At 39.1% G+C, this 13,145-nt stretch overlaps 1 protein-coding gene across 3 annotated transcripts in view; it reads right to left on the minus strand.

Annotated features, from left to right (window-relative positions):
- Positions 1-13,145, minus strand: part of FER1L6 (fer-1 like family member 6) — a 148,494-nt gene that overhangs the window by 83,706 nt on the left and 51,643 nt on the right. For all 3 annotated transcript variants that reach the window (XM_063451074.1, XM_063451076.1, XM_063451075.1), the window contains exons 2-5: positions 7,618-7,700; positions 3,603-3,726; positions 2,288-2,342; positions 1,995-2,126 (exon numbers count right to left, since the gene is read on the minus strand). In XM_063451074.1, coding sequence (XP_063307144.1) covers positions 1,995-2,126; positions 2,288-2,342; positions 3,603-3,726; positions 7,618-7,700 — 394 coding nt within the window. The remainder of the gene's footprint in view (positions 1-1,994; positions 2,127-2,287; positions 2,343-3,602; positions 3,727-7,617; positions 7,701-13,145) is intronic.

A 13,145-nucleotide genomic window follows, 5' to 3' on the forward strand; every position in this document is an offset into this window, starting at 1 on the left:
CATCTGTACAACTAGTGTAGACTATGACTAAGCCTTATTACCATATAAATCTATTGTGTAAGCTGACCTTAGGCTGACTATAACATAACAAAAAAAAAATTGTGCCTGTTAATCACTGGTCCCGCTTGTTTAGCGTGGAAAATGCTTGGGGATTGCTTTCGGGGCCCCTCATGCCTATCTGTAATATCTATGCGCACTACCAAAATAAAGAATTTAAAAAAAAAAAAAAAAATACGACTACAACTAAAATGGCATTTTTAGTCAAAAGACTGAATAAAACTTACTTAAAATTTGCCTCAAAAATTAACATTGCACAGAGGGGCTGTGGAAGGGGCAAAAGAGACAGATCAGGTCTTGGCACTTGGAGAGGCTGGGAGGACACACGGAGATAAAGAGGGTCTGGGGAAGGGGCAGGAAAGACAGATAGAGGGTTTAACTAAACTCATTAGATGGCTATTTAGATGACTAAAATACGACTGAAACTAAAAGGGCTTTTTAGTCAAAAGACTGACTAAAACTAAATTGAAATTTGCTGCCAAAATCAATACTGGCAAGGAGACCACCATCTACAGTGCATGGAACTTTGAAAGAGTATTTTTTTTTCTGGCGACTTGAGATTTATACAAAAAGCTTTGTTCACTCTGTAACTTTTTGCAGTTTGGCTAGTGCATCAGACGAAGAAGAAATTGAAGAAACAGTTCTAAAAAAACAAAACAAAAAACAAACTGACAGATACATGAAACAAAACATCAATTTAATTTATTATTTCCAAAGTCGTACATGGTATTTTTCAAGGAGGCTGTAGGAATAAAATGGATTATTCAAAATATCTTCAAAATATTTGAATTAACATATGTGAAAGTAGTAAATATTGCAAGTCGTATTTATTTAAGGGAACATGCAAAGCCAATATAACCACTGAAGTGTGTGCAGTGTGCAGCAATGGTTATGCTGCAAGGACTGTCCAGCAGTTGTAGTTATGGTGTTTAGAATGTTCTTTTAAGCAGATTAACCCTTTCAATGCAAACAGTAGCAAAATTGTATGTTTGAAAACAAAAAAAGTTCCTCCCCTACTTGCTATATTCTCTATATAAAACATATTTTGTTATCCCTTATGATCAAGCATGGAGCAGAAGTGAAATCTGTTCTCCATCATCGTGTGAGGTCACTGTGTGCGTAGCCTTGTGCCCTCAGTTTATATACATTTACAGCATTACTTTAAAAACAAAAAACAAAAACAAAGACATGTTTTAGCTTTTCATGCTAAATAGGGAGACACAATAATGATGCTATATCTACCTGACAACAACTTTATTAAACGTCCAAAAAAGACGCACCATAAAATGGACAATGATAAGGTTGGGATAACTTGTTAGGGTTTGGGATGGTAGTAGTGTTAAAGAGAACTAGGTTCGGGGCCTGCTCAGAGTTATGGGTACAAGGACTTAGTGTTACACCTATCTTAAAGGTGCTGTGGACTGTAACTTCCATTGGTCCCTGCAGATAAACAAAAAATGTGCAGGGTACCTTTCAATATCCCTGTATTGTTTTTAGAGCTACATGTATTTGTAGTGTTTAATTTTTAAGGAACACTGCAGGACCACAGCAGAAACACTGATTTGCCCTATTTTTACAGCAAGTTTTTTTAAAGTTAGTGGAATCCAGGAGATCAATGGAGCAGGGAAAGCAAGACACAAACCTCACTGCACACGTCATCTAAACCGGGAGTAATTCGACACATTCGGCATTTCAAATGTGGACTACATCTTTTCGGATACTTTGCCACCCTTATGTGGGAGACGTTTGTCCTTAATGTGGGAGAAGTAGTCCTCACCATCTGGAGTTCCAAAGGTTCCCTAACCCTGCTCTAGACCAACAAGAGGGTAACAAATTGTGGAGCAGAAGTACAATGCATTTTGGCATTAAGGGTTCCAAGTAGCACAGGGTGTAAGATGTATCTTTACTATTCACTATAGAACACTTCTATCACCCACCTCATTGTAAAATGGGGCATTAGTTCCTTCTTTAACTGTTGTCTGTTTCTTTTCATCACCGATTTCTATAAACACAATAGGATCGATGTTTTCACCAATCAGCTGCCTGGCTTCTGTGATCGTTATGGCAATCTGTGGGGAAATCACAATTTTCCGTTGACTGTTTGTCTTTGCAAAAGATATTATAGCAGAGTAATGAAATATCAGCTGTACATTTCAGGTACGGAGAAACGGGACAATTTGAAGGATTAATCGAGTCATACATAGAATACTTGCACAATTTCTATACTTAACTGGTAGGTTTGAATTCGTGTCTCTCCTTCATGAATCTTGGCGATCAGCTTTGCTCTGATGGATTAATGAGAAAACACATAGTTTTATGTCAAAATTAAAATAAATAAATGCAATATTTTAAAGATTGATTTAAAAAAAGGCTGGATCAACAATGGTTTAACTGGAAATGTTACACTTGATCTTTAAATATACCATGGAGAATTAAAGTTGACTGTATCTCTAATAGGATCCTATGGGTCTCTTACCAATATTCCACATTAACTCCATGGATGCTATATTTTGAGTGTCCCCAATAGTGTTTCTTTCCCTTCATATTTCTGAATGTTCCGTTCACACCCAGTGTCAGTTGGTAGTTTCTGGGTTTTCTCTAACTTGGGCAGAGTGTATAAAAAGTAATTTTTTTTCATTAGTAAACTAGACTAGCTGTACTAGGGATCCAATCCTCTATACTCATCATCTAAAACATGGCCTCCAGATAAGTAAGATGAGGCAGATTCTCCTCTGGTAGACATGAAGATGGCCCATTTTGGTGATGTGCAGAAGGCATCGTATAGCTGGGTGTGAAAGGAGCAAGATGCTATCTGCAGAAGTAATATGTGCTACCTGACTTTGAACATTAAATGCCCTTTTACCATAAGAACATTTGGAACTATCTTGTTTCACCAGCACTAAAGCACTCACATACACCTCCCACTACAACACTGCATTACATCACATTTAGTCCTATCATGCACATAGATACAAAGTCAACGGCAATCCCTTCTAGCCCGCACTATCCTAACCCAGAGAATCAACTGATCAGATGAATTTAATATATACTATAGGCATCAAAATAACTTTAGGTTAATGAAGCACTTTGGGTGTATAGATCATGCCTCTGCAGTCTCACTGCTCAATTCTCTACCTTTTACGAGTTACGAACACATATAATTATTTTAACTCATAAGTGTGATCGGCACCTTGAGTTTATCCATGTATAAAACTGGAAGAGTCTCTGTTTTAAAGTCAGCAATCGTAATTTGAATGCTGGGGAATCAGCGGGATGATAAGTGGAACAGAAAATATATAGTTTCCATAAATCTCATTATTTGTGCTGTATATATTTATATTGCAATAAAATGACGTGTCTGCTTGGAAGTGTTCTAACTGGACCATTGTACAACGAATGATGACGAAGCAGGATAGAGTCCATCTTTGCACGTCCACTGCCATACAATCGTGTAACGTTCCTTCCCTTTTTCACTTAGAAGACATTTATTACCTAATGAAGTAAGGGAAGATCTAGGTAGAAATAAGCCTTGTGTTAAATAATACCTTTTTTTCTGCATCCCCATCGACAGTGAAGTGCTTGAGGTAGACAGGTCACTGAGTAAGTTCTCATTGCTGCCCCCAATTTCATTTCCTGTGCCATCGCCATGAAGGCTGTCCGTGTCATCCCCTAAAATACCAACACGCACTGTAATAAGCGACGTACACCGTGCTACATCATCTGGTTATCCCTGCTTTAACACAGGTCTGTCAATTAGCAAATCATTCACTTTCACAGAGTTTCTAGTTTAACACGTTCTTAAAATAGCATCTGGTCTGAAATATGAATGTTTTTTTCACTAAAGTGACAATTGTCAGGAATTGAAAGTGAATTTAAAGAAACACTATAGTCACCTAAATTACTTTAGCTAAATAAAGCAGTTTTAGTGTATAGATCATTCCCCTGCAATTTCACTGCTCAATTCACTGTCATTTAGGAGTTAAATCACTTTGTTTCTGTTTACGCAGCCCTTGCCACACCTCCCCTGGCTATGATTGACAGAGCCTGCATGAAAAAAAACTGGTTTCACTTTCAAACAGATGTAATTTACCTTAAATAATTGTATCTCAATCTCTAAATTGAACTTTAATCACATACAGGAGGCTCTTGCAGGGTCTATTAAGCTATTAACATAGCAGGGGATAAGAAAATCTTAATTAAACAGAACTTGCAATAAAGAAAGCCTAAATAGGGCTCTCTTTACAGGAAGTGTTTATGGAAGGCTGTGCAAGTCACATGCAGGGAGGTGTGACTAAGGTTCATAAACAAAGGGATTTAACTCCTAAATGGCAGAGGATTGAGCAGTGAGGCTGCAGGGGCATGTTCTATACACCAAAACAACTTCATTAAGCTAAAGTTGTTCAGGTGACTATAGTGTCCCTTTAAAGTAAATTTGACATTTAAGACTACAATAGCTGAACTGGAAAATATCTCCAAGTCAACTGCTGTGGTCTTAAATTCTTCACATTGAATTCACCTCATAATCCCAACATTTCCCATTTTAGTGAATAGTCCTCACAATCTTTCTAGCTGTCTGGGTTACAATACGTGTTATAATAAGCATGGAATACACTGCGTGCAGAATTATTAGGCAAATTAGTATTTTGACCACATCATCCTATTTATGCATGTTGTCTTACTCCAAGCTGTATAGGCTCGAAAGCCTACTACCAATTAAGCATATTACGTGATGTGCATCTCTGTAATGAGAAGGGGTGTGGTCTAATGACATCAACACCCTATATCAGGTGTGCATAATTATTAGGCAACCTCCTTTCCTTTGGCAAAATGGGTCAAAAGAAGGACTTGACAGGCTCAGAAAAGTTAAAAATAGTGAGATATCTTGCAGAGGGATGCAGCACTCTTAAAATTGCAAAGCTTCTGAAGCGTGATCATCGAACAATCAAGCGTTTCATTCAAAATAGTCAACAGGGTCGCAAGAAGCGTGTGGAGAAACCAAGGCGCAAAATAACTGCCCATGAACTGAGAAAAGTCAAGCGTGCAGCTGCCAAGATGCCACTTGCCACCAGTTTGGCCATATTTCAGAGCTGCAACATCACTGGAGTGCCCGAAAGCACAAGGTGTGCAATACTCAGAGACATGGCCAAGGTAAGAAAGGCTGAAAGACGACCACCACTGAACAAGACACACAAGCTGAAACGTCAAGACTGGGCCAAGAAATATCTCAAGACTGATTTTTCTAAGGTTTTATGGACTGATGAAATGAGAGTGAGTCTTGATGGGCCAGATGGATGGATTGGTAAACGGCAGAGAGCTCCAGTCCGACTCAGACGCCAGCAAGGTGGAGGTGGAGTACTGGTTTGGGCTGGTATCATCAAAGATGAGCTTGTGGGGCCTTTTCGGGTTGAGGATGGAGTCAAGCTCAACTCCCAGTTTCTGGAAGACACCTTCTTCAAGCAGTGGTACAGGAAGAAGTCTGCATCCTTCAAGAAAAACATGATTTTCATGCAGGACAATGCTCCATCACATGCGTCCAAGTACTCCACAGCGTGGCTGGCAAGAAAGGGTATAAAAGAAGTAAATCTAATGACATGGCCTCCTTGTTAACCTGATCTGAACCCCATTGAGAACCTGTGGTCCATCATCAAATGTGAGATTTACAAGGAGGGAAAACAGTACACCTCTCTGAACAGTGTCTGGGAGGCTGTGGTTGCTGCTGCACGCAATGTTGATGGTGAACAGATCAAAACACTGACAGAATCCATGGATGGCAGGCTTTTGAGTGTCCTTGCAAACAAAGGTGGCTATATTGGTCACTGATTTGTTTTTGTTATGTTTTTGAATGTCAGAAATGTGTATTTGTGAATGTTGAGATGTTATATTGGTTTCACTGGTAAAAATAAATAATTGAAATGGGTATATATTTGTTTTTTGTTAAGTTGCCTAATAATTATGCACAGTAATAGTCACCTGCACACACAGATATCCCCCTAAAATAGCTATAACTAAAAACAAACTAAAAACTACTTCCAAAAATATTCAGCTTTGATATTAATGAGTTTTTTGGGTTCATTGAGAACATGGTTGTTGTTCAATAATAAAATTAATCCTCAAAAATACAACTTGCCTAATAATTCTGCACTCCCTGTATACACATGAGGGGTCTGCTCTGCAATGTTTCTAATGTGCCGGGATCCCAAAGGAACGGCCATGATTAGTTTATTGATTTTACACCAAGAGTGGGGCACTGGGTTCCTAATTCTGCCATATTTTCCTGCACACATATCATTTTCACAGAAAGATTAGAGGCAAATGAAAATTGTTGCCTGGCAAAGTATAGAATTCAAATGATGCCGGGAAAATATCAGATTTAAAGGAAGACTGCAGCATAAGGAATACATATCTATATTCCTAGTGCTACAGTATTTATGCCCCTACTTAATTTTTGTGACCCCGTGGCCTGCAAAAAAACAAAAACAAATTAAAAATAAAATCTATTATTTACTCACCTTCTTTCCAGTGTCGCGTCTACCACAACGCTGCCGCAGCCCCCTGCTAACGCAAAGCTCCTATGATTCTACCTAAGAGAATAATTGCCTGCAATGATTCTCTGTGGAAGATCGTGATGGCACTGCGCATGCGCACATGATGCCATGGTATGTTAAGGTATGAGAACCAGGAAGCACAAACCTGGCTCTCAGACCCAGAGGAGTTGGAGGTATGGCTTGATGTCTAATAAGTAAAATATTTAGATTTGAGGCCCCTAGAGAGGGGGGAACAATTGTAGGCACTATAACAACTTCATCCAAATAAAGTTGTTATAGTGAGTATAGTGTTCCTTCAAGAATTATTTCATGAGCGTGAAGAAGTGATACATGTTCCAGCAAACATGACTGATATCCACCAGCAATGATCTATAAATCATTCTAAACTGGGCCGCGGGGAATTTATACTGGGCCCTTGTCTGATGCCTTCATGCTTCCCACTAGGGAATTGGAGTTTTCTTGAGGTTTATCTTGCCTTCTTAATTCAAAACAATGAATTTTGAAGTTATTTGCTAATTTACAAATTGTAATGAATTGATTGGATTTCAATGTGTTACAATTCAGAATTTAGTAAATAAAGCCTTATTGTCTATAGAATCCAGCGTTTTTGCACAACAGGTGCACTTTTAGTGTATGAAATGAAAACAGGAGAGAGAAAGTAGTAGGGTTAGTCACAAAAGTGAGAAATCAAAGTAATTTTTTACATTTAAGGTCAAAATAGCCGACCTGGAAAAAATTTCTAAACCAGATCTGCTTTCAGTTCAACTACCCTGGCCTTAAATTTGAATTCCACTTAGAAGTCTTACTTTAGTAAATAACCCTGTGTGTGTTCTGAGTGTGAGAACATGACTTGGCTTTGGTTCAAACTTCGAAACTGGGAGTGACCGCATTGCTTCATTGTAACTCATACTGACAACAGTATCTGTCATTAGCCCTGAACGAAGTATAACCACGCAGTCTGATTGCTCTCTCACAGTCACTGGTCAGGGCCCAGTGTTTATTTACTAGGCCTTACCGTGTGCACCCTTGTTTGCGATCGTTAATCCCTTGTCGCCTTTCTTCTTTTTCTTGAGGTGTAGCCCAGAGAACAGCCCCTTTCTGGAAATAAATGCAGACTGTTACAAAGTAGCAAAGATCACGCATTTATATAAAACTCTCCTAGACACAAATATTAAATTTTATCTGGGATTTAATTCACATAAAATGGGTTAAAGGCCTCGGAATTCGGATTAACCATTTAAAATCCAGTGGGATAAGAAAATTAGATTTTTGAAATGAACCTTGTATTCCTTATCTGGTGAGAGACAGCTGTTTGTGAACGCGTTTCTTGTTAACTTATAATGATATGTCTCTAACTATGTCTAAATAATTATTAACTAATAATTACTTCAAAAATGGCAAACCTTAGGTAAAAATATCTGGCTGGAAAAAATTCCCAAAGCAGCTCTAATTACAGCGGGGATCATTTTGTTTCAGTTTTGCCAGTCAGAATTATTTCACGAAAATTAAAAATGTAGTCAATAACCCTGTCTGTGTGGAGGTCCATGAGCTTACAACATGAAGGAGACAGCTCCGAGTAAAGGGGCGCCTAAGCATCATACCCATCTATGAGGCCAGCAGTGGTTATGGTTCCAGGCATCCCCCATTGCCATCCCATGATTAAGAGCAAAACTGTTTTGAAATAGTGTGATACTTACCTGCATCCAGCCTCTCTTTACAGATATTTCTAAAGTAGTAGTTACAACTTCGAAATCAGCGACATCATTTCTGTTGTCCATCTTTGGATTAAATTAATTGTCTGGGACCAAAGAATGTTCAAGTAAAAGGAGTGCTGCACACAAGTAAGTTTACGTGGGAGGTCTGTGGGGAAGGGTCCGCAGCCCACCAGGAACAACAAGTAATAGAGGTCTACAGGCGTCACAACATAGGGTGAAAGCAAAAATATAAATTTATTGGTGATCAAAAAGGGGGAAAAAAAGATACAACGTTTCGGCCTAGCTGCCTTAGTCATGTATCATAAGGCGAAACATTGTATCTTTTTTTTGTCTTTTTTGTCCTTTGTCTCAATTTGAATTCCCTGCAATTCTCACGTTTTAGATTAGACAAAATAGGCGGATTCCTTCAGTGAATGGGCAGATTCTAAATGGGAGTCCACTGATTGAAAAAATGAATGGCCATATTCTCAATTTAAATAGGCAGTCTTACCATGAATAGGCAGGTTATTAGTTTAAATCGTCTGAGTCTTGGCATATATAAGGTTCTAAGGTTAATGAGTTACTCCAACCCATTTTTACTATAATTTTTTTAAAATCTATAATGCCCTATTGGGCACTAGCAACATTGTCCTACCCCTGTTTTTCATCCCAAAACCAAATAAACAAGTTAAAAGTCACACTGAACCCAGAGCCAGGCTAGGTTCTCCTTTAGTGTTTCCATGCCCCATGCATTGACTGATCTCCAGGTTCAGAGTGCACGTGCCCACTCTGAGCCGCAGAGTGGAGGGAGAATGTATAGGGTGGATAAAGGGTGCGGATTGGAAAATAAAATATTAACAAACAATGTAAGGAGGAAGAGACACAAAAGCTTGCCCTCACAGACGCACTCATAGAACTGCCTACCAGGGTATAAACGGATTACGCATGTTGCAAGCGTTCAGTGATTTTTGCGCAGAATTATCTCTGCTTGTGCCGAATTTCAAACAGAAACATACAGAGTCCTACCACCATGACCCATTCTAAAAGCAGAAGTGGTCATGGTGTTTAGAGAGTAACCCTTTAAATGGGCAGAGTCTCAGTCTGAATGAATATTGTTTCAGTGCCAAGATAGACAACCCCATGGACTATTTATTAAACCTCTAAAGATTTTAAATTATTATAAATAAAAGATTTTAAACTGCAGAGGAGAGGACAACAATGTTTAAAAATGCTCATTATTGTAAAAAAATTTTAATTCTGCCATAATCCAGAAATGATTCACACATATTTAGATTGCTCCTGTGATCATTCTGTTAAATGATTCTGTTACAAAAATAGCCCTTGATATAATGTGAAACACAGATATCATTCTCATAGAACAAGTATAAATCCCCACTGGCAATTGGCAAGACTGTGCGATAACCTTCTCAGGCACAGGGTACAGAGGAAACCTATCAGTCTTTCTCTAAGATAAAAATCACAATTTTCTTCAGCTAAATCTCATGTAATTAGATTTCATTCTAGACCGTATCACTTTATTCTTTCAGTACTAAAGCTAGCTTTTTACTTGAAGAAAAGAAAATACACAGACATGGATGAACTAGACAGTAGCGTACAGAGTTAAGGTCACCCAGGGCAGAACAATATTTTGCACCCCCTTTCCCCATGTACTCCCCCATGTACTCCTTCATGTACCATCCCCAGCCACCATCCTCAGCCCACATCCACGCTGCCCTCTAGTTGAGAGGCTATTTAAACACGTCAAGACTATAGCATATATTGATATAGTGCAGTACAATTTTTTGCCATAAGCACTTCTTAATGCAATGGAAAAAAATATAACTGGTGACAAATTTAAACATGTTTTGTGCGTTTGATAGTGATGGCATTTGAATGCAGTTGTATGTTTGTATCTACTGTTGCTACTTGAAATAGTGGTATACTTGTGTTTACAATGCCCAACACAGTTACACAAACACACACAGATACACACACTGACACACACAGATACACACTGACTTATACACACATTTGCACACCAACTGACACACTCTCATTGACAGACACACTCACTGACAGACACACTTACTGACAAACACACACACATACAGTGACAGGTATACTCACAGGCACAATCACATATTTACACATTCTTGCATACACATAAATTATAATAATTATTTTTTTAGGCCTTTGGGAGAGCTGGTGTGGGTCCAGTGGGGATCTTTTCCCTGCGGTTAAGTGGAGATTTCTTCCTTGGGTCCAGTGGGGAATGGATCTTCTCCTTGGGGTCCAGTGGGGAATGAATCTTTTCCCTGAGGTCCAGCGGGGAATGGATCTTCTCCTTGGGGTCCAGTGGGGAATGGATCTTCTCCCTGGGGTCTAGTGGGGAATGAATCTTCTCCCTTGGGGTCCAGCGGGGAATGGATCTTCTCCTTGGGGTCCAGTGGGGAATGGATCTTCTCCTTGGGGTCCAGTGGGGAATGGATCTTCTCCCTGGGGTCCAGCGGGGAATGGATCTTCTCCCTGGGGTCCAGCAGGGAATGGATCTTTTCCCTGGGGTCTAGTGGGGAATGGATATTCTCCCTTGGGGTCCAGTGGGGAATGGATATTCTCCCTTGGGGTCTAGTGGGGAATGGATATTCTCCCTTGGGGTCCAGTGGTGGATGGATTTGTCCCTGGGATCCAGTGGGAATCTTCCAGTTTCATACTGCTAGCTGTTGACGCTGGAGTGACCTCATAATTACCCTCTGAGCACCAGCACCAGAGAGCGCACAAGGCAGCAGCGAGGAACTAGAAGAACATCATCAGGGCTCCCTAGCTGCCGCCACCACCTGCTCTTTCCCCCCCCCCGCCCGGTATATTTTGGCAGAGTAGGCACCTGCTGTCTGGCGTAAGCAGGTTCCTAATCTGACTTACTAAATAAGTGCCTGCATCAGGGCCTCCTCTGACAGGCCATTGGCTCACTCCTCTTGGCACCACCCCTACTTTTGCTCCCAGGGCAGCTGCATCGCCCCTCCCCTGGTTGTTACGCTCCTAGAACTAGACAAAGATTTACATGCATTCTTGAAATCATTCATAGACAGGGTCATTCACTAAAACGTGTACTACCAGGAAATCACAAGAAAACTTTCATTTTAGGGTCAAAATATTCTTATTGAAAAAAATCTCCAACTCATCTCTGTTTGCAGCTCAGGTATTCGGGCTTTAAAGCAACACTCCAAGTAAATAATCATTACAGCGGTGTGTAGTGGTTATGGTTCCAAGAATGAGCTGGTACCCTTCCCAATGTAAATCATCAAACCATTTGCTAATGGTTTGACAACTTACTTGGAGTCCACTGGGCATCAGTCACCACCTCCATGAGAGCCAAAAGCTGTCTACATTGACCGAATACCGGTGGTGCAGGGCTTAGAATGATCAATGGCTTATAAATGTATAGAATATATATGCTATATAAAGGGCAGCAATTAGGGAGTTATCTTCTAAACAGATGAAAAGCCATTTTTAATAATTTGATCTTTCAGACAGCTGTTTAGTAGATAGCACTTATGTGAGATTGCCTTTTTGAGGATACCATATTAGAGAGCTATTGACTAAACACAACAGCTGCCCAATTTGGGACCCTTAAGTATGACAATCAAACATAAAAATATCAACTGACGAAGGTAACTACTAAACAAATAAAACTTGAACATTAAGGGGAATTTTTTTCCCCTAATTTACCTGTTTTAGTTGCTTAATAGATATAATTTGTTACCTAATAATTAATTTTACCCTAGTTTGGTATAATTAATATGGGAATCCAGTGAAAGGATACCAAATCATGGAGCTATTAACAGCTGAAAGAGCAAAAAATACTAAAAAATATAAATTTTCTTATTTTTGCTGTTTCTGTTGCTTAGTAGATAAGTCCCTAACTTGGTACCTTTAGTTACTGCGATCCCACCAAATAAGGGAACTATCTACTAAACAGCTGAAAGATCAATGATTAGAAAAAACAACAACATTTATTAATTTGGATATTTCATGCAGCTGTTTAGTAGACAGCTCCCTAATTTGGTGGGATTCCTTTATTTAAGGGTATCAAATTAGGGAGCTATCTGCAAAACAGCGCCATAATTTGATATCCTTTGGAATAAAAGGAATAATTCCTTAATTTAATCCAAAACAATCATTTCCAAAAATCAGATTACCCTAAATTCTGAAATAAGAAATTGGGACTAAACAAACCAAAATCAATTTTAAGGACTGTGCACATGTCTACTCAGTAGCACACATAAGATTTAAAAAAAATACACTACATATATATGTAAAATCAACAAAATAAACTTTAATACGACAAACTTTGAAAACAAAAAGATGAAAAAACGGCACCACTATAAAGCTCAAACTACACCCTGTTCCTAATTATTATGCAAATTCTATTTAAGTGCCACAAAGATGAAATATTTTGTTTTTCAGTTTAACTCATGGATGGTATTGTGTCTCAGGGCTCTTTTGATCACTGAAAACAATCTCGGACACCAGTGATAATTAGATTGCCAGGTGAGCCCAATTTAAGGAAAAACTACTAAAGGAGGGTGTTCCACATTATTAAGCAGAGCACCATTTTCAATATGGGGAAGAAAAAGGATCTCTCTGCTGCCTTGGACGAGGTATGAAAACATTAGATATTTCATGAAAACTTAAGTGTGATCGTCGCACTATTAAGAGATTTGTGGCTGATTCAGAGCACAGACAGGTTTGTGCAGATAAAGGCACATTGAGGAAGATTTCTGCCAGATCCATGCATCGGATCAAGAGAGCAGCTGCTAAAATACCATTACATAGCAGCAAACAGATATTT

Source organism: Pelobates fuscus, chromosome 4 (assembly GCF_036172605.1).
Source record: "Pelobates fuscus isolate aPelFus1 chromosome 4, aPelFus1.pri, whole genome shotgun sequence".
Classification (NCBI taxonomy): domain Eukaryota; kingdom Metazoa; phylum Chordata; class Amphibia; order Anura; family Pelobatidae; genus Pelobates; species Pelobates fuscus.